This window comes from Mustela nivalis (assembly GCF_964662115.1).
Source record: "Mustela nivalis genome assembly, chromosome: 19".
NCBI lineage: Eukaryota > Metazoa > Chordata > Mammalia > Carnivora > Mustelidae > Mustela > Mustela nivalis.
Window position 1 is genome coordinate 21375725 of NC_139038.1, and position 22293 is coordinate 21398017.

The 22293-nt window shown below is 43.1% G+C and overlaps 1 protein-coding gene across 3 annotated transcripts in view; it reads right to left on the reverse strand.

Annotated features, from left to right (window-relative positions):
- Window positions 1-22293, reverse strand: part of USP31 (ubiquitin specific peptidase 31) — a 96852-nt gene that overhangs the window by 45297 nt on the left and 29262 nt on the right. Inside the window, exon 1 of one of the 3 annotated variants that reach the window (XM_082714659.1) lies at window positions 21520-22285. The exons of the other annotated variants lie outside the window; for them this stretch is intronic. Within the exon in view, the coding sequence (XP_082570785.1) occupies window positions 21520-22158 (639 nt within the window). The 5' untranslated portion in view covers window positions 22159-22285. Of the gene's footprint in view, window positions 1-21519; window positions 22286-22293 lie in introns of those variants that run through there. 3 annotated transcript variants of the gene reach the window in all.

The window sequence follows — 22293 nt, forward strand, 5'->3', positions numbered from 1 at the left end:
AGTAGCTTGCCAAAACTCACCAAATTATTACCCACTTTCCTTGATTCTATGCCAGAAGAAATGCAGAATTTATTTCCAGTGATTCTGGGTAAGAAGGAGAACTTGGGAGGACAAGAGCACTTAAATTTTCAGAGAAAGATGCACTGTGAACAGCTGAGTTCACAGATGGCATCTAAAAGTGAAATTTGGTTTCTGGACTGCATTGGAAAGAACAGAATAGTAACACTTGTCTTGAGAAAAGTTTCATCTTTTGAATCTGACTTTACGGACAAGTACTAAGTTGATGAAGAATACTTAACTAAAACATAAGGGATAAAACAGTGATAGACCCGAAAGAGTCCATTCAACAGTGTTCCATACCCGGGTACAGAAAGCAGCCATGCTCCAACAGGGTTCTCCGAGTCCTTTATCCACTCCTGCCTCCTCACCTTCACGTCTGGTGAGGAAGTCTTCACATAACACAAGTTAGGCTGAGGCACCCTTGTTATTTGCCAGCCGTGGCAACAACCGGCCCTTGAAAGAGACTGTGACGCTTCCAGACTTTCACATATACTTGCCCCAGGACTGGAATGCCCTCCATTCCCATCCATCAAATGCACTCCCTTACTCTCCTTCCTTGGTAGAATGGAGCTGGGAGCTGGGTGGGAGAGGAGAGAGAAAAGAAAGGCGACAACAGGAAAGGAGCTTCCATCCAAGATGGAAAGACAACTCAATGAGAATAAGTAGAGACTGCCAAACAGAGCCTATTCGTGTGTTCCCAGGTGGCCACAGGGGAAAGGGATTTATAACAGAAGGACCTAACATGAATAACTTAAGTAGAGGTGTCCCTTGAATCCAAGTTCTCATGATCCAAACTCAGGAACTAAGCAGATTTGGATAGCAAGGGATATTTGCATTCAAAGAGTAGATTTGGATATTAAACAAACTTGCAAATACCGTAAAGACTTGGTGGCAGGGACTCAATGCTGAAAGAGAGACTAGGAAAGGGTATATATCTTATCTGAAAGAGAAAGCTCTAGTAAGAGTGTTGAGAAATAGTGACTGCATTCCAAAAAATTACAACTAAGGTGGAAGTAGGACCAAGAGCATTAGAGCCGGATGAGAGAAATATAAAAAGTAACATACCCCAAGTGATTGAGCCAGATGAACAATGAGCAACGAGTTTACCACAGATCATAAAGCTATATAGGTAGAAAATACAGCAGCAAGAGAAGACCACCAAGTACCACTTCCAACAGTGGTTGGAAGCTTCTACTAGAAAGGCAACAGAAAGACTGGATTCGGAATACGGATTCAAATCCTCTTTCTCCATGTGTGTTTGCTCTGAGCATCAGCTATCTTTTCTATAAAATGGGGATGAGAATACTTTTCTAAAAGAAATACTGTGAAGCTTTAATGAGTTTCGTTTACAAACTCTATAAAAGCACTTTCATTAAAAAAAATTTTTTTTAAAGATTTTATTTATTTATTTGACAGAGAGAAATTACAAGTACACTGAGAGGCAGGCAGAGAGAGAGAGAGAAGGAAGCAGGCTCCCCGCTGAGCAGAGAGCCCAATGCGGGACTCGATCCCAGGACCCTGAGATCATGACCTGAGCCGAAGGCAGCGGCTAAACCCACTGAGCCACCCAGGCGCCCCCATAAAAAAAATTTTTATAAAAGCATTTTAAAAATTCTAAAATATCTACACAGCTTGTATTATTTAAGTTTCAAAAGTCAAGAAAAAAGAAAGGAATTATCCTATATAATTCTGGAAAATGTCACAGAGAAAGCAAAAATATCTAAAGCATTGTCTCTTGATGCACATTAGAATCATCTAGGGAAATTAAAAAAACAGAAACAAAAACCACAAACTGGGAACAGCCCAGAGATGCTGATTTAATTATCTATAGTGGGACCTGATCATTTTAACCTTTCTCAAGTGTAATTAAAAAGAAAAATTCTCAGGGCGCCTGGGTGGCTCAGTGGGTTAAAGCTCAGGACATGATCCCAGGGTCCTGGGATCGAGCCCCACATCCGGCTCTCTGCTCCGCAGGGAGCCTGCTTCCTCCCCTCTCTCTCTCTCTGCCTGCCTATCTGCCTACTTGTGATTTCTTTCTGTCAAATAAATAAAACCTTTAAAAAAAAAAAAAAAAGAAAGAAAAATTTTCTTTCTAATGTGAAGCCAAGACAGAAAGAAAATGGCCACACTGGAAAAGCTCTGAGGTTTCACTTCCAAAAGCACTAAAACTCAAGGGTGGGTCTTATCATAACTGTACTATATTGTTTATTACACTCTATCTTATTCATATCACCAGAACACATAACCTCATTATCTGCCTCCGCCATTACACAGTGATTTGGAATGTCTCATTCAATATTATTTCCCCAACACTTAGCAAAAACAATACTTGAGACAAACAGTAACAATAATGACAGCTAATAATTGAATGTTCATAATATACCAGGTATTATACTAATTGTTTATAGGTGTTATTTCCTATAAAATTAACCCTCAGAAGTTCCCTATGTTGTTAAGTATTATCATTATTATTTACAGACAAAAAAACTTGGGCTCAGAAAAGTCAAATAACTTGTCCAAAGTTACCACTATTCTTCAACCTCGTCTGATTAAAACAGCCTTAAAAACTTTTTGTCCAAAATCTTTCTTTTTTTTTTTTTTTTTAAGATTTTATTTATTTATTTGGCAGAGAGAAATCACAAGTAGATGGAGAGGCAGGCAGAGAGAGAGAGAGAGAGAGGGAAGCAGGCTCCCTGCCGAGCAGAGAGCCGGGTGTGGGGCTCGATCCCAGGACCCTGAGATCATGACCTGAGCCGAAGGCAGTGGCTTAACCCACTGAGCCACCCAGGCGCCCCTGTCCAAAATCTTTCAATAAATGATTTTTTTTTTTTTTTTTTTTTTTTTTGCTTTACATGACTCAGGATCATATAGAGTTTGATCATTTGGAATGTCACTTCTCGAGTGGACGCAGAACACGTGTTGGAGACGCCAGGCTTCTGGGAGCTTAATTCCTTTTAAAGAAATCCTTGTTAATGAGTGCTTTGTTGTAATTTGCATTTTTTCCTACGACTGAAATATGGCCCAGAAACAAACAAACAAACAAAAAAAAGGAGTCTATCTAATTGCGATGTTATTATTTGAGGAGTAAGGAGGAATTTGGACAATACCAGAAGATCAAGTTGCAGTATGTGAAGGAGAGCTATGGCCGGCCTGACAGTCCCAGGATGCTGCAGAAGCAAACTAGAGAGACAGATCTGGCTCTGGAGAACTCCATCTGTCCCTCATCAGCAAATGTAAAGGGGGTGCTCTTCACCTTACAGTGCTCAGGCTGCTCCGCTGGTGGCACTGAATTCCCGGCCTGTCCATCCCTCCCAGCACGCCCTACGCGCTGACTCCGAGATTAAAGTCAGCTCAGAGCACCAAAATGTGTTTATGTATCTAATCAAGTGACTTAAGTAACTCAAGAATATCTTCTTTTTTCAGTCTGTCATTATCCAACACGGTCTAAAATTCTTCCCAACTATAACAAAATTGGGTTTTTTTTTTTAATTTTTTTTAAAGATTTTATTTATTTGACAGAGAGAGAGATCACAAGTAGGCAGAGAGGCAGGCAGAGAGAGAGGAAGGGAAGCAGGCTCCCTGCTGAGCAGAGAGCCCGATATGGGACTCGATCCCAGGACCCTGAGATCATGACCTGAGCCGAAGGCAGTGGCTTAACCCACTGAGCCACCCAGGTGCCCCCAAAAAAACTTTTTTGAAGGAGGAAAATCTGACCAACACGGTCCAAAAAAGCCAACGTCCGGTTCTGATTTAGCTGAAAAGCCTCACTGGGAATGTAATAATGTTCAACAGTCAAAAGCCAAAACAGAGATCTTGGAGTCCCCTCTATTTGCTAGATGGGATGCTGCTTGATTCATGAATTATTATTTAATAAAGAGCTTTCTTTTTTTTTTTTTAAGTCAAAACAGAAAAACTAGAAAAACCATCTAAATATCTATAAAATTAGGGATGTCTGGGTGGCTCAGCTGGTTAAGTGTCTGCCTTTGGCTCAGGTCATGATCCTGGGGTCCCGGGATCGAGATCCACGTCAGGCTCCTTGCTCAGCAGGGAGCCTGCTTCTCCCTCTGCCTGCCTCTCCTCCTGCTTGTGCTCACCCTCTCTCTCTTTGACAAATAAATAAAATCTTTAAAAAATAAATAAACTGATTGATATAGATATATCTACAAAATTATTATATATTCCTACCATGGAACAAATATTTAAGTTTTAGAAAACATGGAGAAATTAATGCACAATACAATTAAGTGAAAAGAAGATGCAAAACTACCTATGGACATAATTTCATACTTTTATTAAGAGACTTTTTTGTCTTTTATCCTTCTAAATATACACTGAAACACTAACAGGCACTGCCTCAGAGTGGCAAGTTTTAGGTGAGTTATCCCTTTCTTCTTTATACGTTTCCGTATTTCCCACATTTTCTAAAATGAATTTGTTTTAACAATGACCAGGTGGTTCATAAGGAGATCTCACGAGATCACACCACCTACTATCCTGGCCAGGGAACCCAAACCTTCTGCACAGAAGATGGGGCTCGCAAAACAAAGAAATGTACCTTATTTCTGGCCCCAAATCCTAGAGAGTCAGACGGCACAATGCCAAGAATTTCTTTTTCCTCTGCTAGACAGACCTAAGGAACTCAGATCAAAGCTTTCTGCCTATAGTAATCCTAAACCCAAACTTACACCAATCTTTGAATCTTATCACTGGAGGAAAAAAGGGACTGCAGCTCGCATCAAAGAAAAATGGGGGAAAGAGAGACAGAAAAAAAAGAATTTATGTTTACAGACACCTACCAGGGGCCTTTTTAAGCCACCCTGTCTTGCCACGTAGGAGGTAAAAGCTTAGGTCTAGGAAGAGGAAAAAACCCAGGGTCAGCTTCCTGACCAAGGAAACCATACCCTTGGAAGAAACACACCCTTGGAAGTCAGCACATGGCATTACTCACTGGCACAGCAGCCAGAGTACTTGGTTGAGTGGTACTGCTCTTTGAGGTGGAAGTGAAGTGACCTATACACCCTTGGAGGTAGAACAGGTTGAGAAAGACAAGCAGTGGGGGATGCATAAGGTCAAACCTTGAATTATCCCAAAGCCAAACATGCATATATTTCTTCTATAATCTGTGTGTGTGTGTGTGTGTGTGTGTGTGTGAGAGAGAGAGAGAGAGAGAGAGATTATACACAAAGAGACAAAGTACGCATCCTCTTGATTCTGAATATGTTGGTATTTGACGATAAACAGATCTAAAATGTTTTTGACCAAACAGACAATTTCATAAAGGGATCCAAAATATTCTGGAAACAATCCTGCTCTGAAGCATTACTGCTACTGCATTTTGATAACTGAAACATCAACTAGTAATAACCAAGAGGTAGCATTCATAAGCAGATCCAGCAAGTTTCACTACAAATGATGTGTTCATATTGCCAAAAACCTGGAGTGCGATAAACCCAATGAATCTTAGCTGGCTGAAGATGCTTTCAAGTCATGGGCCTGCCATATCGCTTCTCCATACCCAACACCGTGTACCCCACAGTCAAGACCACTGACTCCTGAGCTGCACACAGGTAGGGCCTCAACCAGATCTTTCAGCCCTCACCTTGAAAATCAGATCAGATAAAAACCAGCACAAGGCCCTAGTCCTGTCTCCAGGCTTTTCCTAGCAAACTACAATTTAAAACCTTCCCAGCCTCAGCCTGGTCTGACCCGACCAATTCTAGTTGGTTCAGGCCTTGCTCATCTGCCTGTAGAAGGTGAAAGCTGAACGAAGAGTGTGTGCATACACAGAAAACAAAGGCAAGTCTGTGAAATCAAAACAGGGTAATTCCCTCAACTATCAAAATGTTACCATCATATGGGTATATTTCCACTGTAAAGAACAGATGAAGCTGTCCTATCTCACTAGTTAGCAAAGACATGCAAATTAGAACAGTAAAATGCTACTTCCCACTTAGGGGAGTAAAGATTTCTATTTTGCAACAGTAGGGTACAAGAAACATTCTTGCACATTGCTAATGGCACAGTCCTGTAAAATAAGGATAACAAGGTGACTTAAGGATCTTCAAAAAAGAGAGCCACTGAACCGGGAATGTGGTTCACTTCTACGTATCCTAAAGAAATAATCAGAAGTAACTAGTTTTCTTACAAATTTTAAGAATTCATATATGTAATGAATAACCATTTTCTGCTCCTAAAAAAAGGTGAAAGATATATATAAAAAATATTCATTACAACCAGAAACCCCCCAAACAGATTATCATATACCTTCATACAATGATCAGAAGAGTTTTTGTGGCAAAAATTTGTCATAATACAATACCAGGAAAGTAATATACCAAACAACTTCTACATTTTCGATTTTCCTCTTTCAACTTTTACATACTTCCTAAGTTTCCCACAATAACTTAGATAATATTCTTATCAAAATAGATTTTACCTCATAATGAGCTTTAGCAAAAGAATCCAGACACAAAAGAATATATACTTAATGCAAATCCAAACCACAATGAGGGGTGCTTGGCTGGCTCCGTAAGCGGAGCATATGGTTCATCTCAGGGGCTGTCATTTCAAGCCCCACATCAGGGGTAGAGTTTACTTAAAAGATGCCACTTAGGGGCACCTGGGTGGCTCAGTGGGTTAAGCCGCTGCCTTCGGCTCAGGTCATGATCTCAGGGTCCTGGGATCGAGTCCCGCATCGGCCTCTCTCCTCAGCCTGCTTCTCTCTCTCTCTCTCTCTCTCTCTCTCTCTCTGCCTGCCTCTCCGTCTACTTGTGATCTCTGTCTGTCAAATAAATAAAATCTTTAAAAACAAAAAAAAAAAGAAAAGAAAAAAGATGCCACTTAAAAAAAACAAACCACAATGAGTTACCACTTCACACCCGCTAGGATGGCTTTAACAAAAGAGACAATAACAAGTGTTGGCAAGAATGCAGAGAAACTGGAAACTTCACGCATTGCTGATGGGAATACATAATGGTGCAGCCACTGGGCAAAACAGCTGGGCAACTGCTTAAAAGTTAAACATGGAGTCACAATGTGACCCAGCAATTCCACTCCTAGGCATGTACCCAAAAGAAATGAAAACATAAGTCCACACCAAAATGTGTTCATGAAAGTTCACAGAAGCATTATTTGTAACAGTCAAAAAGTAGAAACAACCCAAATATTCATTAATGAGTGAATAGATAAACAAAACACGGTATATTCATGCAATGGAGTACTTTTCAACCATAAAAAGGAATGAAGTATAATGATGAACCCTGAAAACACATGCTAAGTGAAAGAAGCCAGATGCAAAAAACCATGTGTTGCAGGATTCCATTTATACAAAAGGCAAATCTAGAAAAACAGAAAGACACCCACTGCTGGGAGGCTGGGGGGAAATGAGGGGTGACTGCCATTAGGGAATGGGGTTTCTTTGGGAGGATAATAAAAATGTTCTAAAATTGACTGTGGCTATAGTTGTACAATTCTGTGACTATATTAAAAACCACTGAATAGTACACTTTGGGTAAATTATATGATATGGAAGTTATATCTCAGTGAAGCTTTTTTTTTTTTTTTTAAAGTAGGCTCCATGCTTAACATGGGGTTTGAACTCATGATGCTGAGATCAAGAGTTAAATGTTCTATTGACTGAGCCAGTCAGGCACCCCAATAAAGGTGTTTTTACTATTCTACCCACAATAAAACTCATGAACAGGCAAAGTCTGTTAGAGGTGTCAGAAGTCAAAAGAATGGTTCCCTTGGAGAAGAGGGGGAGGGTAGAACTCGGGAGAGGGCGGCCATCAAAGGAGCTTCTGGAGTGCCAGTGACGTTCTACTTTGTGATCTGATTGACACATTATCACTTTAGGATAATTCGCCAAGCTATATACTAACGATGTATGCATTTTCTGTATGTATGCTGTATTTCACTAAAAAGTTAAAAAACATTAGTGGGGCCTGGGTAGCATCTGACTTCAGCTCAGATCACAATCTCAGGGTCCTGGGATCAAGTCCCACATTGGGCACCCTGTTTAGAGGAGAGTCTGCTTGTCCCTCTGCCCCCACTCATTCTCTCTCGGTCTCTTAAATTAATGAAAATATTTTATTTATTTTTTAAAAGATGTTATCTATTTGAGAGAGAGAGAGAAGCATGAGCAGGGGGTAGGGGCACAAAGGGAGAAGGAAGCTCCGCACTGAGCAGGGAGCCCAATACAGGACTCGATCCCAGGACCCTGAGAACATGACGAGCCAAAGGCAGATGCTTAACAGACTGAGCCACCCAGCAGACCCATAAATAAAGTAATTTTTAAAAAGTTTTAAAAATTAGTTGACTTCAAAAAGGAAGAACACTGATGTTTCTTAATTTAGCCAGACTCTGAGGCCATAACTCCGTTTATTTAGTCTTATTTAGAGCTGACTGTATTTATCTGGTTATTTAACTAGAAGCAGATTGAAAATGGCAAAAGACAGGAATGAAGAATCAGGAGATAGAGGCTCTCCGGAAAAAAAGCAAAACTGGATAAAGCAAGAGAAAAATAAGGAAGGACCGTGAAGAACAAATAATTATCTAGGAAATAACTTACATGAAAGACTTATTCTCTCAAAAGGGCAGATGAATGGTTAATATCGTGTTACTCAAAAATATAAACTGACAACACAAGACACAGAATGAATCATCCTGAAAAGTACTCTCCAGGGGACAGAGGCCTCAGCTGAGCCACCTAGCTCTGTAACACTGGAAATTTAAATACCACCCCTTCAAAAAGAGTCTACAATTCAAGGGGTCAAAACCTGGAGCACACATGCATCAAAGGTGAGCTACAGAACAATTAGAGTTGCAAGGCCAGATCCGGAGAAAATTCTGCAGCAGAACACATTTCTCTTCAGCACTTGACTACCGTGGCCTTCTGTAGGACCCTCCATGTCTTCTTCCTACCAAGGTCCCTTTCCTGTGTCCCAGGCTTACTCTTACAGGCTGGGCTGGTGGATGTGTGAGACAGCTGGTTGGTTTTCCAGCTAAAATGCCCCATCACTAAGGGAACCAACGGCTGTCAGACACTGATCTGTGAAGCTGGTCTCAAGTGGCAATGAAAAGGAAAACAAAGAAACTGAGGCTCAGCGACCAGCTCACTAAATTCAAAACTCATGGGTTCAGATTTTCAAAGGGAAGAAGCAGACCTGCACCCCAGGTAACCTCCACTTCCCCCTGGCATGATCCTCTGATGCTGACAGCCTGAGACAGAAGCGGGTATCACCAGGAAGCGAGTATGGGCAGTTACAACAGCCTACTCAGCTGCCTGGCATCACCACAGAGCATCGAAGGGTAATGACCAACAGGTCTCCAACCTAACCTACCCTTCCTCCTGCTGGACAGTTGGTAACAAGCTACCAGTGCTCCTCTCTCCATCTACCTGCAGGGAAATGAGGCTACTTTCCTTCCTTCCTGTCACTAGTACCTATTTCCCCTGAGCTACTGCTTTTAAAGGCGTTGACTTCTCTTTAGCATTTCTAGTTTATTCTAACTCTCATGGAATAAAGCTCTAAAATGAGGGAGATTTACCAAGTTGTCACTAAACTATTAAAAAGGAACTCTTATTTTAGAGTAAGATTAAAGAATGTTCTAAGTTAATGTATCTTTATAATTACTGGGAGCACCTCTGGTCAGGAAAAGTTCTTTATTCTTCTCCAGCTATAGAGAGCTCTGGACCTCAAATAAAAGGTTGAATCTCCTTCCTTAGAGTTTAAAAGAAGCCTTGCTCTGCCTCCCTTATTGCTCAAAGTAAAGGAGATAGAGAAGTTGGGCCCCTGCCCATTCATTCACTCATCAACATGCATACAAAGAACAAGATCAGTTATTATGGGAAATTTAGAGATTCACAGAATTAAAAGTCTGTAGAAATGTCTTGGTTTCTTCATCTGTAAGACAGAAATAATAATTCATGTATTTACTTTACACCGTTATAAGAAATAAATAAAATAATCCACTATGTAGGGCATGTGGCAAGCACTCATATGTCAGCTATAGGGAAAAGCAAAATGGAGAAAACCCCATACAATGCACTACCATTTATCTAAATAAGAGAAACTATGAATGAATACATACACAATACACACACACAGATATACACACACACATAAAGCAAGAGAAAACTAATTTGCTTGTATTAAAACAACGAAAGAATAAATCATACAATCTAGGGAGAAAGTGGGTGTCAGGGTCAAAGACAAACTAGACTTCCTTTAATAGATCTTACCTTGTACATTTGACTTCAACCATGTATTTTTATTTTTTACATAATTATGAAACAAAATTAAGTTTTGAAAAGCAATCGCTCCGGGCGCCTCAAAGGCTCAGACATTCAGCTCAGGTCATGATCTCAGGGTCCTGGGATCAAGCCCCACATCGGGCTCCCTGCTCAAAGGGAAGCCTGCTTCCTCCTCTCCCACTCCCCCTGCTTGTGTTCCCTCTCTTGCTGTCTCTCTGTCAAATAAATAAAATCTTTTTGAAAAATTATTCTGGAAACCAAAAATTAAGGGGAAAAAACCCTCAAGCATTTATGTTACCTTTCTTCTCCAAATTTACTTTAGGGTAACCAAATAACTCATGAGGGCAACAGCCTCTACAGAAGTGCTCTAACTAATAAGATGTTAAAGTTATAACACCATTTTCGATCCTTAATGAACTAATGGATCACGGAATAATCATCAGTGTCTCCTAACATAGTAAGACACACAACCAGACATTAATAGGCTTCCTGATTAAAGTTTACAACACTACCAAAACCAGAATGGGGAATAAAAAACAAAAACAAAAACACCTCAACCCTGAATCTCATTAAGCCTCCAAATCTATCATTTTACAGAAAATATTGGAACAGAACATTTTTTTTTTAAACTTTATGTATTTACTTGACAGGGATCAAGAGAGAGCCCAAGTAGGCAGCAGAGAGGCAGGCAGAGGGAGAGGGAGAAACCGGCTTCCTGCTGAGATCATGACCTGAGCCAAAGGCAGCAGCTTAACGGACTGAGCCACCCAGGCACCCTGGGAACATAACATTTAATTGAAACTACAGGAATACAACAGGCAAAATCAGACTCTGGAAAGCACTATAGCAATGCTCTTCAAAATGTGATCCATGGACCGGTGCCTGTCTGTAAAGTTTTTGTCTCCAGTCCATGACCAGGTAAATACAGAAATTGAGAACAGGCATTTAGAAACATATAGAGCAAATTAACAGTAGTTTTATGTCTACTGAGTCTAAATTTTAACGGGGCTGGTTTTATGTATGCCTTTTACTTCATTTTTCTGGAAAAGCTTATTAAATGCCAAACTAAGAAATTTACACTGTGTATTGTATATAAAAGAAAAAGTAGAAGCAATTTTTAAGAAGAGAAATAATGTAATCACTGGTAAACTTTAAGATTAACATGGCAGTTGGGGCGCCTGGGTGGCTCAGTGGGTTAAGCCGCTGCCTTCGGCTCAGGTCATGATCTCAGGGTCCTGGGATCGAGTCCCGCATCAGGCTCTCTGCTCAGCAGGGAGCCTGCTTCCCTTCCTCTCTCTCTCTGCCTGCCTCTCTGCCTGCTTGTGATCTCTCTCTGTCAAATAAATAAATAAAATCTTAAAAAAAAAAAAAGATTAACATGGCAGCAATAAAAACTGCTCATTGGAAGAGACAGAGTTTAGAAATGGGGAAGGGTACTTGAAGGCCACAGACTTAAAATGACTGCCTTCATTTTCACCACCTGCTATTTACTGAATAGTTACTAAGTATAAGTTTCTATATTAAACCTTTATTTATATCTTTTTACTTAATCCTCCTAAAAATCATGTAAGGCTCTCCTCCTGACTTACACTGAACTCAATATCCTAATTTCAAAAATGGAATAATAATGCCTCTTTCAGAGGCACTGTAGTGAAAATTTAATAAAAAAATTAAATGAATGTACAGTTGACCCTTGAACAATGTGGAAGTTAGGGGCACTGACCTCCATGCAGTCAAAAATCTGTGTGTAACTTTGGACTCCCCCAAAACTGAACAACTAATAGTGACAGCCACAAGTGATCACTTATTGCAAAATACAATTTATTGGACAGACGAACTGCTCACCCAGACATGATTTACGTCACTTGGCATTATAAGTGGATGTTGACATACTCGAGCTTGCCGCACGAGCAACAGAAGGTGGCCGTGAAAATCCCACAGTAGTAGCACAGTATGAACTACGGTGAATTTTATACAGTTATGATTTAATACTGCATCTCCATACTTGTTTACATTTGACTATAAATCATGCCATGTACAGTCTGTGTGAGCTTACGTTTTGATAAATTTTAATTTTTTATAATAGGTTGTACATATTTTATGGTAGTAAATATCTACACAGACTAGTATCTACATATATTTCATGCATTCATGACATACCTAACTTCCACTTAAGTTTTTTTATATTTCTAGGTACACAGTTCATTCGCAAGTCTCTCTTAACTGCCACAAACCTCCAAAAAAATTTCATATATATATTTTTAAATTTCACATATAAGAGGACATGCACAGTTCAAACCAGTGTGGTTCAAGAATCAAAGGGACAAAAAAAAAAAAAAAGAATCAAAGGGACTTTGTAAATGAATTGGTTCCACACAAATAAATGGTATTTTATTATGATTACTGTTTCTTAAATCTCCTGAGAATCAGGCAGCTCTGCCTTGCTTTTAAAGATCAGAATACCGGGATGCCTGAGTGGCTCAGCTGGTTAAGCATCTACCTCTGATTCAGGTCACAATCCCAGAGTCCTGGGATCACGCCCCGCATCAGGGTCCTTGCTCAGCGAGAACTTGCTTCTCCCTCTGCCTGCCACTCCTCCTGCTTGTGCTCTCTGACAAATAAAATCTTTTTCAAAACATAAGTAAATATGACAAACTATAAGTGACTCTTAATCTCACAAAACAAACTGAGGATTGCTGGGGGGAGGGGGTTTGGGAGAAGGGGGTGGGATTATGGACATTGGGGAGGGTATGTGCTTTGGTGAGTGCTGTGAAGTGTGTAAACCTGGTGATTCACAGACCTGTACCCCTGGGGATAAAAATATATGTTTATAAAAAATAAAAAAAATAAAAAAAATAAAAAAATAAAAAGTAAATAAAGATTAGAATACCAAGGGCACCTGGCTGGCTCAGTTAGAAAAGCATGTGACTCTTGATCTCACGGTTGTTGAGTTTGAGCCCCATGTTGGGTATAAAGTTACTAACAAACAAAGAGACTTAGGAAGGAAGGAAAGAAGGAAAAAGAGAGGAAAGAAGGAGAAAAGGAAGGTAAGAATACAAAGAATTAAAAGAATTTACTGAGCTGGTGATGCGATTACAAAAGTTCCTTACAGTAGAAGCAACAAAGGCATTTCCTGACCAGTCCCATGAAATCTCCTAACGCGTGAACTGTTTGTTTGTGGACACACTGTTTGCTACCATCCAAGCTCAACAACCGGAGGGAAGAAGCAACAGATGTTCAGTGACTGGCCAATTCCTCTAGGAACTGCCGCAGTCCATGGCATCAAACAATGATTTCCAAATGGAGAAAGATCACAGTCAGATGAAAGACAAGATATCTCGATGTGCTCAACTGCAAAAATGTTGTTTGTTAAACATAAAAGGTCATTTGAGGAACAGCCAACAAACGATTAATTAGCAGAGCAAACAAGAATATTTTTGAGGGAAAAAGCTGCAGAGGACAGAACTTTAAATCACTCAGCTTTCAATGATTTCTTTTCCACTATTATATATAAAAGGCTTTTTTTGTGGAAACCATGAGGTCATTGTTTTGCAGAGTCTTTACTATAGGAAACAGCTGTGGAGAACTACACAAACAGTGAACACTGCCCTATTTAGTAGCCCCTCACTGTGACAAGTGTATAGAAGGGGAGAGGAAAAATCCATCAAACCACACTCTAATAACAAAACAAAAGAGGGAGAGTCAAACTAAAAACTTTAGGCCACACAAAGGGAGACAAAAAAAGAACTAATTCAGGATAAGCATCTGTAAGTTAGGCCAAGCACCTGTATTATTACATCTGTATCTGGACTTAAGAGAGAATTATGAGAGCAGCTGCTTTCTACCTGGGTCACCAAAAATCCAAATGATTCAATGATTCACTTTGCACAGTACCTGATATACGACAACATTCAACAAATACAACTTAAAAAAAAAAAGGGGGTAGGGAGAGGGGTACTATCAACATCTAGTGCATAGAGGGCAAGGACGACCTTAAACGTGCTGGTATGTCATGACAATCCCCAACAAAACAAACAAAACTGACCCTATGAAAGGAAACAATTTTAAGTTTAAAAAATGATGAACAGGGCGCCTGGATGGCTCAGTTGGTTGGTTGAGTGCTTTCAGCTCAGGTCATGATCCCAGACTTCCAGGATCGAGTCCCGCATCGGGCTCCCAGCTCCTTGGGGAGTCTGCTTCTCCCTCTGACCTTCTCCCCTCTCATGCTCTCTCTCACTCATTCTCTGTCAAATAAATAAATAAAATCTTAAAAAAAAAAAAAAATGATGAACAAAGGCAGTCTTGTAGGGGGAAGCACATGTCCGGGGCAGGCACTAGCATGCACCACGGATGGGCTGGAGAATCTTGTCCTCTACAGCTCTTGGCTGGGCACTCCGGCAACGTGTGGCCACATTTTAAACGCACCTTCCCTTTGACTCAGAAGTGCCACTTCTAAGACTCAGTCTTTAGAAAAGGAGACGTGATACATTTTGAAGGACTGGCTATCATCATTAAAAACTTTATACAACCTAAGCACCCTTCGTTGGACTTCTATACAACTGTTAAAAAGAATGAGATGCGCTTAGACGTACAAACAAAAAACCAAAGCAAGTCATGCTACCCATGGAGAACGGGGATGGGGGAAAACGAGTTACAGACCTACAGGCGGAGCATGTGCCCTTTGATGTAAAAGCTGTATACACATGTTTCTGTGTGCATTTAAGTGGTCTGAAAGGATTATTTTTAAGACAGACTTCCAAAAGTACCGAAGTCTGAGAAGCAATGGCATATACATAAAGCTAGCTAGAGCCAACCTTCTTTTCAGAGATTCAGTACCACAATCTTAGAGGAAAAAAAAACACGACACATTTCAACACATCCCCCACTTCCTTATGTTTTATGTTGAGAATTATCATTTCAGAGGTTGCAAAGATAAGGCAACCATGCCTCAGCAATGTGGGGGTGACAAAGAGTGAAGTCAGAACTCAGGTTCTGGGCGCCTGGGTGGCTCAGCCGGTTAGGTATATGCCTTCGACCGGGGTCATGGTCCCAGGGCCCCGGGATCCATCACATACCGCATCCGGCTCCCTGCCTCTCCCTCTGCTCCCGCCCTCCTCGTGCTCGCTCGCTCTCAAAAATAAGAAATACCAGTAATTAAAAAGAGAACTTGGTCCTGCTCCCTCAGTCTCTAGCCAGCAGGTGAACCTTAGTTTCTTCATCCACATAAAGGTGAGGCCACTCACATCTCCCCCACATCTCCTTCTAAGTCAAAAATTTGGTGACTCTGTTGCCTCCTTTCTCTTTCAAAGAGGTAGAGCTTCACTGAAACAAAAGTAACACCATTTGATGGACAAGGGAACTGACCAACCAGGAAGAGACATAATTTCTATTCTATACCTGGGCACAAAGCTAAATGTGACCTACACAATTTTTTTTTTCTACTTTTCAAATGAATTCAGGGGGTCCCCTGAAGTCTGAGTACTCCCTGGGAACCACTGGCACATACCAATATCCTAAACATCTCACCAACCAAGATGCAACCACAGGTCTGCAGCACAAAATCAGAGCCCTCAACATGAGTTTATGAAAAATTTAGGCGTGAAAACAGAGCCAGTATTACCCTGACTGTTAGCTTGTCTGCCACTACTCTCATTTATACCTTCCTTCCCCTTGGAACCTGAGAACTCTCACTAATAAAGAAGCACCACTGAGCACCACAGTTCAAGGAGGAAAATATGGAAGAGAAATTTCTATTCATCAATTATTTTTTGTTTTGCTGCAAATTTGGAAGGACTCCCCACAGTTCTTTTATCTGTAGATCACTATGTTCTAGTTGTTCTTTGGGAGCACAGTTTGAAAACGGCTGCTCTAAAACATATCTTTGTTACTTGAGATGACGATTCATCTTTTTACTGACTGCAAAAGGCACTGAGCACTAGAAATCAGCATCTACACGAACCTGGAAGCACGCATGATAGTATCCTACTAGTGAAGACAGTAAGCTCATTTCCTCTAAAAAATGGCATATTGCGTATTTGGATTTCAGAATCATTTGTTTTCTCTCATTGTTTTTACTAAGACAATGATCCAAGGACCTGCCAGTGAAGTCCAAATTTTTTCTTAGTGCTGCTACAAACTCGAAACACAAAGAGGAGAAAAAGTAACAAGGTAACCTTCTAAAGTCTGGGTTAGTAAGAAAAACACCCTAAGGAAGCTCAAAACATTCCTCCAACAAAGTGTTTCTCAATCTTAGCCTTACTGACATTTGGGCTAGATAACTCCCCACTGAGGTGAGCAGAGCCCATAGCACCCCCAACCCAGTTGTGTCAACCAAGTATGTCTCCAGACAGGCCAAATATACCCAGGAATAAAGGGGTTGGGGAACCAGGCAAAACAGCCCTGGTTGAAAACCTTGCTCAAAGAGGAGAAAAATACCTGCTTAAAAAGAGAAGTGACAGCTAGAGAAATTTCTTAAAGAAATTTCTTAAAGCAAAGTTAGGCCAGTCAATCCATTTCATTCTGGGAAATTAAAGTCCTACCTTAACAACCATCTTGCTCATCCAAAACCAAAAATCCATTTACCTGGCAAGCTCCTAAATCTCACAAAAATCAATGTGGTTAGAAATCAAGGAAGAATTCCAATAGAAAAACTTACAAAGAAAATCATTAGTAACTTTAAGACAGTAAAAGCACACTCAAAGACATACTAAGTGCTTTTCGAAACCTCAAGGCAAACTTTCAAGAGAGCAAATTGGTTTTATCTTCTCTGCCAACTCCAATGAACTGGTAGTGCTCACTGAAGCCCAGAACTAAGCAGGATTCTAAGGCTGAACATGAGCTCAGGAAAAGAATATCCGCATCAAACACCAACATCTGCCACAAACAGGCAAGGGGCTGGGGTAACAGGTATGCCTCGCATCCACCTTACAGGTGTTGAACTCAGCTTACCTTATGCTCAAAATAACGCCCATCAAATTTGGTAATAAAATATTTTGGGGAGAAAAAAGTAAACCTCCACAGTGTCACCAGACTTAACTAATTCAGGGGCAAAAAGGATAAAAAAGGAAGAAGTCTGATCTGTCACTCTCCTACTTAAGAATCAGCCCTGGAGGGACGCCTGGGTGGCTCAGTTGGTTAAGCAGCTGCCTTCGGCTCAGGTCATGATCCCAGCGTCCTGGGATCGAGTCCCATATCGGGCTCCTTGCTCAGCAGGGAGCCTGCTTCTCCCTCTGCCTCTGCCTGCCATTCTGTCTGCCTGTGCTCGCTCTCCCCCCCCCCCCGATAAATAAATAAAATCTTTAAAAAATAATAATAAATAAATAAATAAATAAATAAATAAAAAGAATCAGCCCTGGATTCTCAGCTTCTACAGAATAATGTCCAAACCAACACAGCCTACAAAGCCATTCACACTCCACTTACAACACTCTTCTTCCAAACTTTCTGCACCCTTTCATGCCACCTCCACCCCTGCTCTGCCTGGCTAATTTCTATTCACCCTGCAGATCACTGCGCTTGTGACTCTTTACTTGTCCCCTGGACCAACAGTTTCCCTAGACGGGCAGCATCAGCACTACCCGGGAACTGAAAGAAATGCAGAATCTCAGACCCGACCCCAGCTACGCCAACCCCAAAACAGCTTGGTAACAAGATGCCCACGTGAATATGGGCACATGAAACTGTAAGAAGCGATGTCCTGGGGAACATACCAGGTCTCACTGGACTCGGATCTTCACAGGCAGGTACAGTGTCCCCCCAAAATCGAAGTGCCTCACACTTCGGCAGGCCACCTCTGAGGCAAATCCCTCCTTTAGGAAGGGAAACACCTTCCAGCCTCCATGGCAGCCAGAGGTGGTAAGTCACCGAGATGTCAGCAGAAGCCTGCTGAGGGGGCACTGTTGGAAGAACTTTTATTTTCCCAGTGACTTCCTGCCTTGACAAACATTAAGGCTAAAAAGCCAAAGATGTAATAGGGACAAAATAGCAAAGGACAACAGAGTGGAAACACAGAAATGGTGGGAGTCCCTATTGGGCCCTTTAAGCCACTGTACCACATTAGAACATGAACCTCCAGACATACTGTGTAAGCCAACTCAACATCTTTATTGCTTAAGACATCCTCATTAGGGCTTCCTCTTTCTCGTGCGGAATGCATTCCTAACTGATGGAGTAAACCGTCAATAAATGGGAAGTGAGTGAATGAATGCCATGTGAAAGCTACGACAGGTTCAGAAGATTATATGTTTTAAAAATAGCAACTCGAAGAATCTGTTGAACTTTGCCAAAGCATGCTTATAAATCAGCCTCTGTACTTCTAGAATTATTGACCCATTTCTGTTCACAGCTTTTCAATGGATTTAAAAAAAAAAAAACTCTTGGGGCGCCTGGGTGGCTCAGTGGGTTAAGCCTCTGCCTTCGGCTCAGGTCATGATCTCAGGTCCTGGGATCGAGCCCCGCATCGGGCTCTCTGCTCAGTGGGGAGCCTGCTTCCTCCTCTCTCTCTGCCTGCCTCTCTGCCTGCCTGTGATCTCTGTCAAATAAATAAAATCTTTAAAAAAAAAAAAAAAAACAAAAAAAAAAACTCTTAAAATGCAATGGAAATGTTCACATACAAAAATGCTGTAGAAATTGATTTTGACATTTTGGAAAGAGTAGAAAAACAAACTTAAAACACTGGTCTCTGACCTTGAAAAGTTTGCAACTGCTATGGCTATTGATGGGCAGACAACTATAAGCAGGAAAAAAAAAGAGAGAAGGAAAAAGACTTAACAGTAGCTGGTTGGTTGCCATTCTCTCCTACTTTCTTATTTTGAGATCTCTGACATGGAACTCATTTTTTTTTTTCCAGTCCCTATCCCTGTCCAGGACTTTCACTCAAATTTCCAAGACCAAACAGCAATCACTTTTTCTTTTTGAGAAAAAGAGAACATTAATAAATATAAGTAAAATGTCTTAAAAGGGGAAAGGTAGGGGCGCCTGGGTGGCTCAGTGGGTTAAGCCTCTGCCTTCCGCTCAGGTCATGATCTCAGGGTCCTGGGATGAAGCCCTGCATCGGGCTCTCTGCTCACTGGGAAGCCTGCCTCCTCCTCTCTCTCTGCCTGCCTCTCTGCCTGCTTGGGATCACTATCAAATAAATAAATGTACTCTTAAAAAAAGGGGGGGTACTATTCCTCAATAAGGTGGGTCCTCAACCAAGTGCTGAATTCTCAGATTATCATTTTGTATTTTACTAAAATCATTTAAATAAATTTTAAAAGATACTTCACAGGATCTATGGAAAACCAGTACCATTTGCCACAAATAGAAGACAAGTTTAAAAACAAACATGATGAAACCTTATTAAATCCTAGCTACTGGTACCTGCCAAGGCCTCTAAACTTAGTTTGTTCGGTTAAAAAAAAGAAAACAGAACGGTAGGGGAGTGAGCATGAGGTCTTCAAGTCAGGCTACCACCAAGCTAAGACCTTTTCGTGGGCATAATCAGAATGCAAAAGGAATTAACTTGCTCACCATGTGATTTCACTCTATTTAACACCATATTCATGTCCCATCTCAAAGTATCCCTCATACGATTTCAAATCATCTTCTCCTCTCTTTTCCCAGAATAAGGGCCCATTTCCCTGGTGCAGCCTAAATGGCCCCACACAAACTGGCTCAGCCCACCAATTAGCTCTCATCTAAGCTCTAAGGGCACCAGCAGACAGCAAACACCGACCCAAGGGCCGTTACCTAGCCCACTGCCTGTTTCTGTATGGCCTGTGAGCTAAGAACTAAATTTTTGTTTTCCTTTTTAAGGTTTTTATTTATTTGCTAGAGATAGAGACAGGGAGAGAGGGAAGACAAGCAGGGGAAGCGTGACAGGGAGAAGCAGGACCCTGGGACCACGACCTGAGCCGAAGGCAGGTGTTAATGATGGAGCCACCCAGGCGCTCCAAATATTTGTAATCAATCTGATGACGGGGAACACTAATTTTGCACTCCAATTAAGCTAAGTGTTACTCCTTCCAAAAAAAGAATCCCATTTCTCTCATTAGACCTGTATTACGAAGCACTGTTAGTCATATTTTTATTTTAGTCAATGAGAAATTAGTGGAAATTTGTTTTCTCTTGTTATATAAGCACCTACATAACAGCCTTGACTTTGCATCTTGACCATTTGCTATATGCCACTTAGAGGGTTTGCAGATCCCAGCGCTACACCGTTAAGGCGCACCAGGCTCTCGAGCGCTCCTGCCTTCCTTACACCTGGGGAGCAATTCCCCGGGATTCCTCAAGGCTGGTTCTCCCTGGTTCCTCAAGCCTCAGTTCCAACGCCACCGCTTCCAAGAGGTCACCCTAACCCGGCCGGCCCCCTCCCCATTTAAAGTAGCCAGCCCACACATCAATCGCATCACTAGAGTTGACTCTCTTGGAACCACTGTCTGATAGCACCTTCGCACCTTTCTGAAATCTTCAATAATAAGAACAATAAACGCAGCAAATACACACGGTACTATGGACAACGGAAGGGACTGACATACCAGGTTGAACCCTTTAAAAGTGCCAACCTGGGGCGCCTGGGGGGCTCAGTGGGTTAAGCCGCTGCCTTCGGCTCAGGTCATGATCTCAGGGTCCTGGGATCGAGCCCCGCATCGGGCTCTCTGCTCAGCGGGGAGCCTGCTTCCTCCTCTCTCTCTCTACTTGGGATCTCTGTCTGTCAAATAAATAAATAAAAATCTTAAAAAAAAAAAAAAAAAAAAGGTGCCAACCTGGAAGTCAAAAACAGCCAAAAATAGGTTAACCTCATTGGGTTCGGCCTAACCTATCCACCTGTCTGCTGCTCACAGCCACCCGTACGACGCGGACACCAGATGAGGAAACTGGCACCGCGAGGTTGAGTCCCCTGCCTGAGGTCACGCGGTTCGTGAGCGAAAGAACGAGGATCTGAAGCCAGGCTCCACGCTCGCGTCCCCAAGAAGGTAAGCTCCACGAGGACAGGCACAGAGTAACCCCGCCATATAGACCCGATGAATGAACAGGTGCGTCTGCCTGCCAAAGAGCGGCACCGGTCCCAGACTCGGGGTCCGTCCACCCCCTTTCAGACCCGCGCGCAGGTCCGCCCGCCGCACCGCCAGGGAAAGGAGGAAGGCAAGACTTGGGGGCCGGTGCCCCAGGGACGCGGGGGTGCAGCGACCCTTCCTGGGCGCCGGGGACGCGGCGGGGCTCACCTTGAAGTCGCGGCTGTGCTGCGGGGTGTACTCCAGCGTCCAGAGGGCCCGCACCAGGTGCGCCAGCTGCTCGGTGACCTCGCCCTGGCCCTGCGCGCCGCGGCCCACGGGCTGCTCGGGGTCAGGCGAGGGCTCGGGCCGCCCCGCCCGGTACTGGCCGAGCGCCAGGTACTCGGCGAAGAGCTCGGTGTTGCTGAGACACTGCAGCGTGGCGTTCATGAAGCACGTGTTGCCGTGGTTCCGGAGCCCCGCCACCCCGGGCACCGGCTCGGCGGCGGAGGCGGGCGGCGCGGGCGAGGCGGGCGGCGGCGGGCACGGCGGCGGCGTGGGCGCGGCGGCCGGCCCGGGCGGGAAGCAGCTGCGGAGGCCGCCGCGGTCCGGGGCGGCGCCCTCGGAGCTAAGGTGCGAGAGCGTGGACAGCGTCTTGAGGACGCGGCTCATGAAGCTGCCCACCGAGCGCGCCGACGACGGCGAGGCGGGCGCAGCCGGCCCGGGCCCCGCAGGGCCCCCCGCGCCGCCGCCGCCGCCGCCCGCGCGGCCGCTCCGGAACAGCCGCTTGCTGAAGGAGCGCTTCTCCTTCCCGCCCGCCGCCGCCGCCGGTGGCGGCGGCCCGGGCCCGGGCGCCGTTACCTTGGACATGGCGGCGGCCGCCGACACTCATCACCGAGCCCGCCCGCCCGGCCCGCGGCCCCGCCACGGCCGCCGCCGCATCCCGCCGCGCCGCGCCTCAGGGGGCCGGGGGGCCGGACGCCTCACACACCACAGAGCACTGCC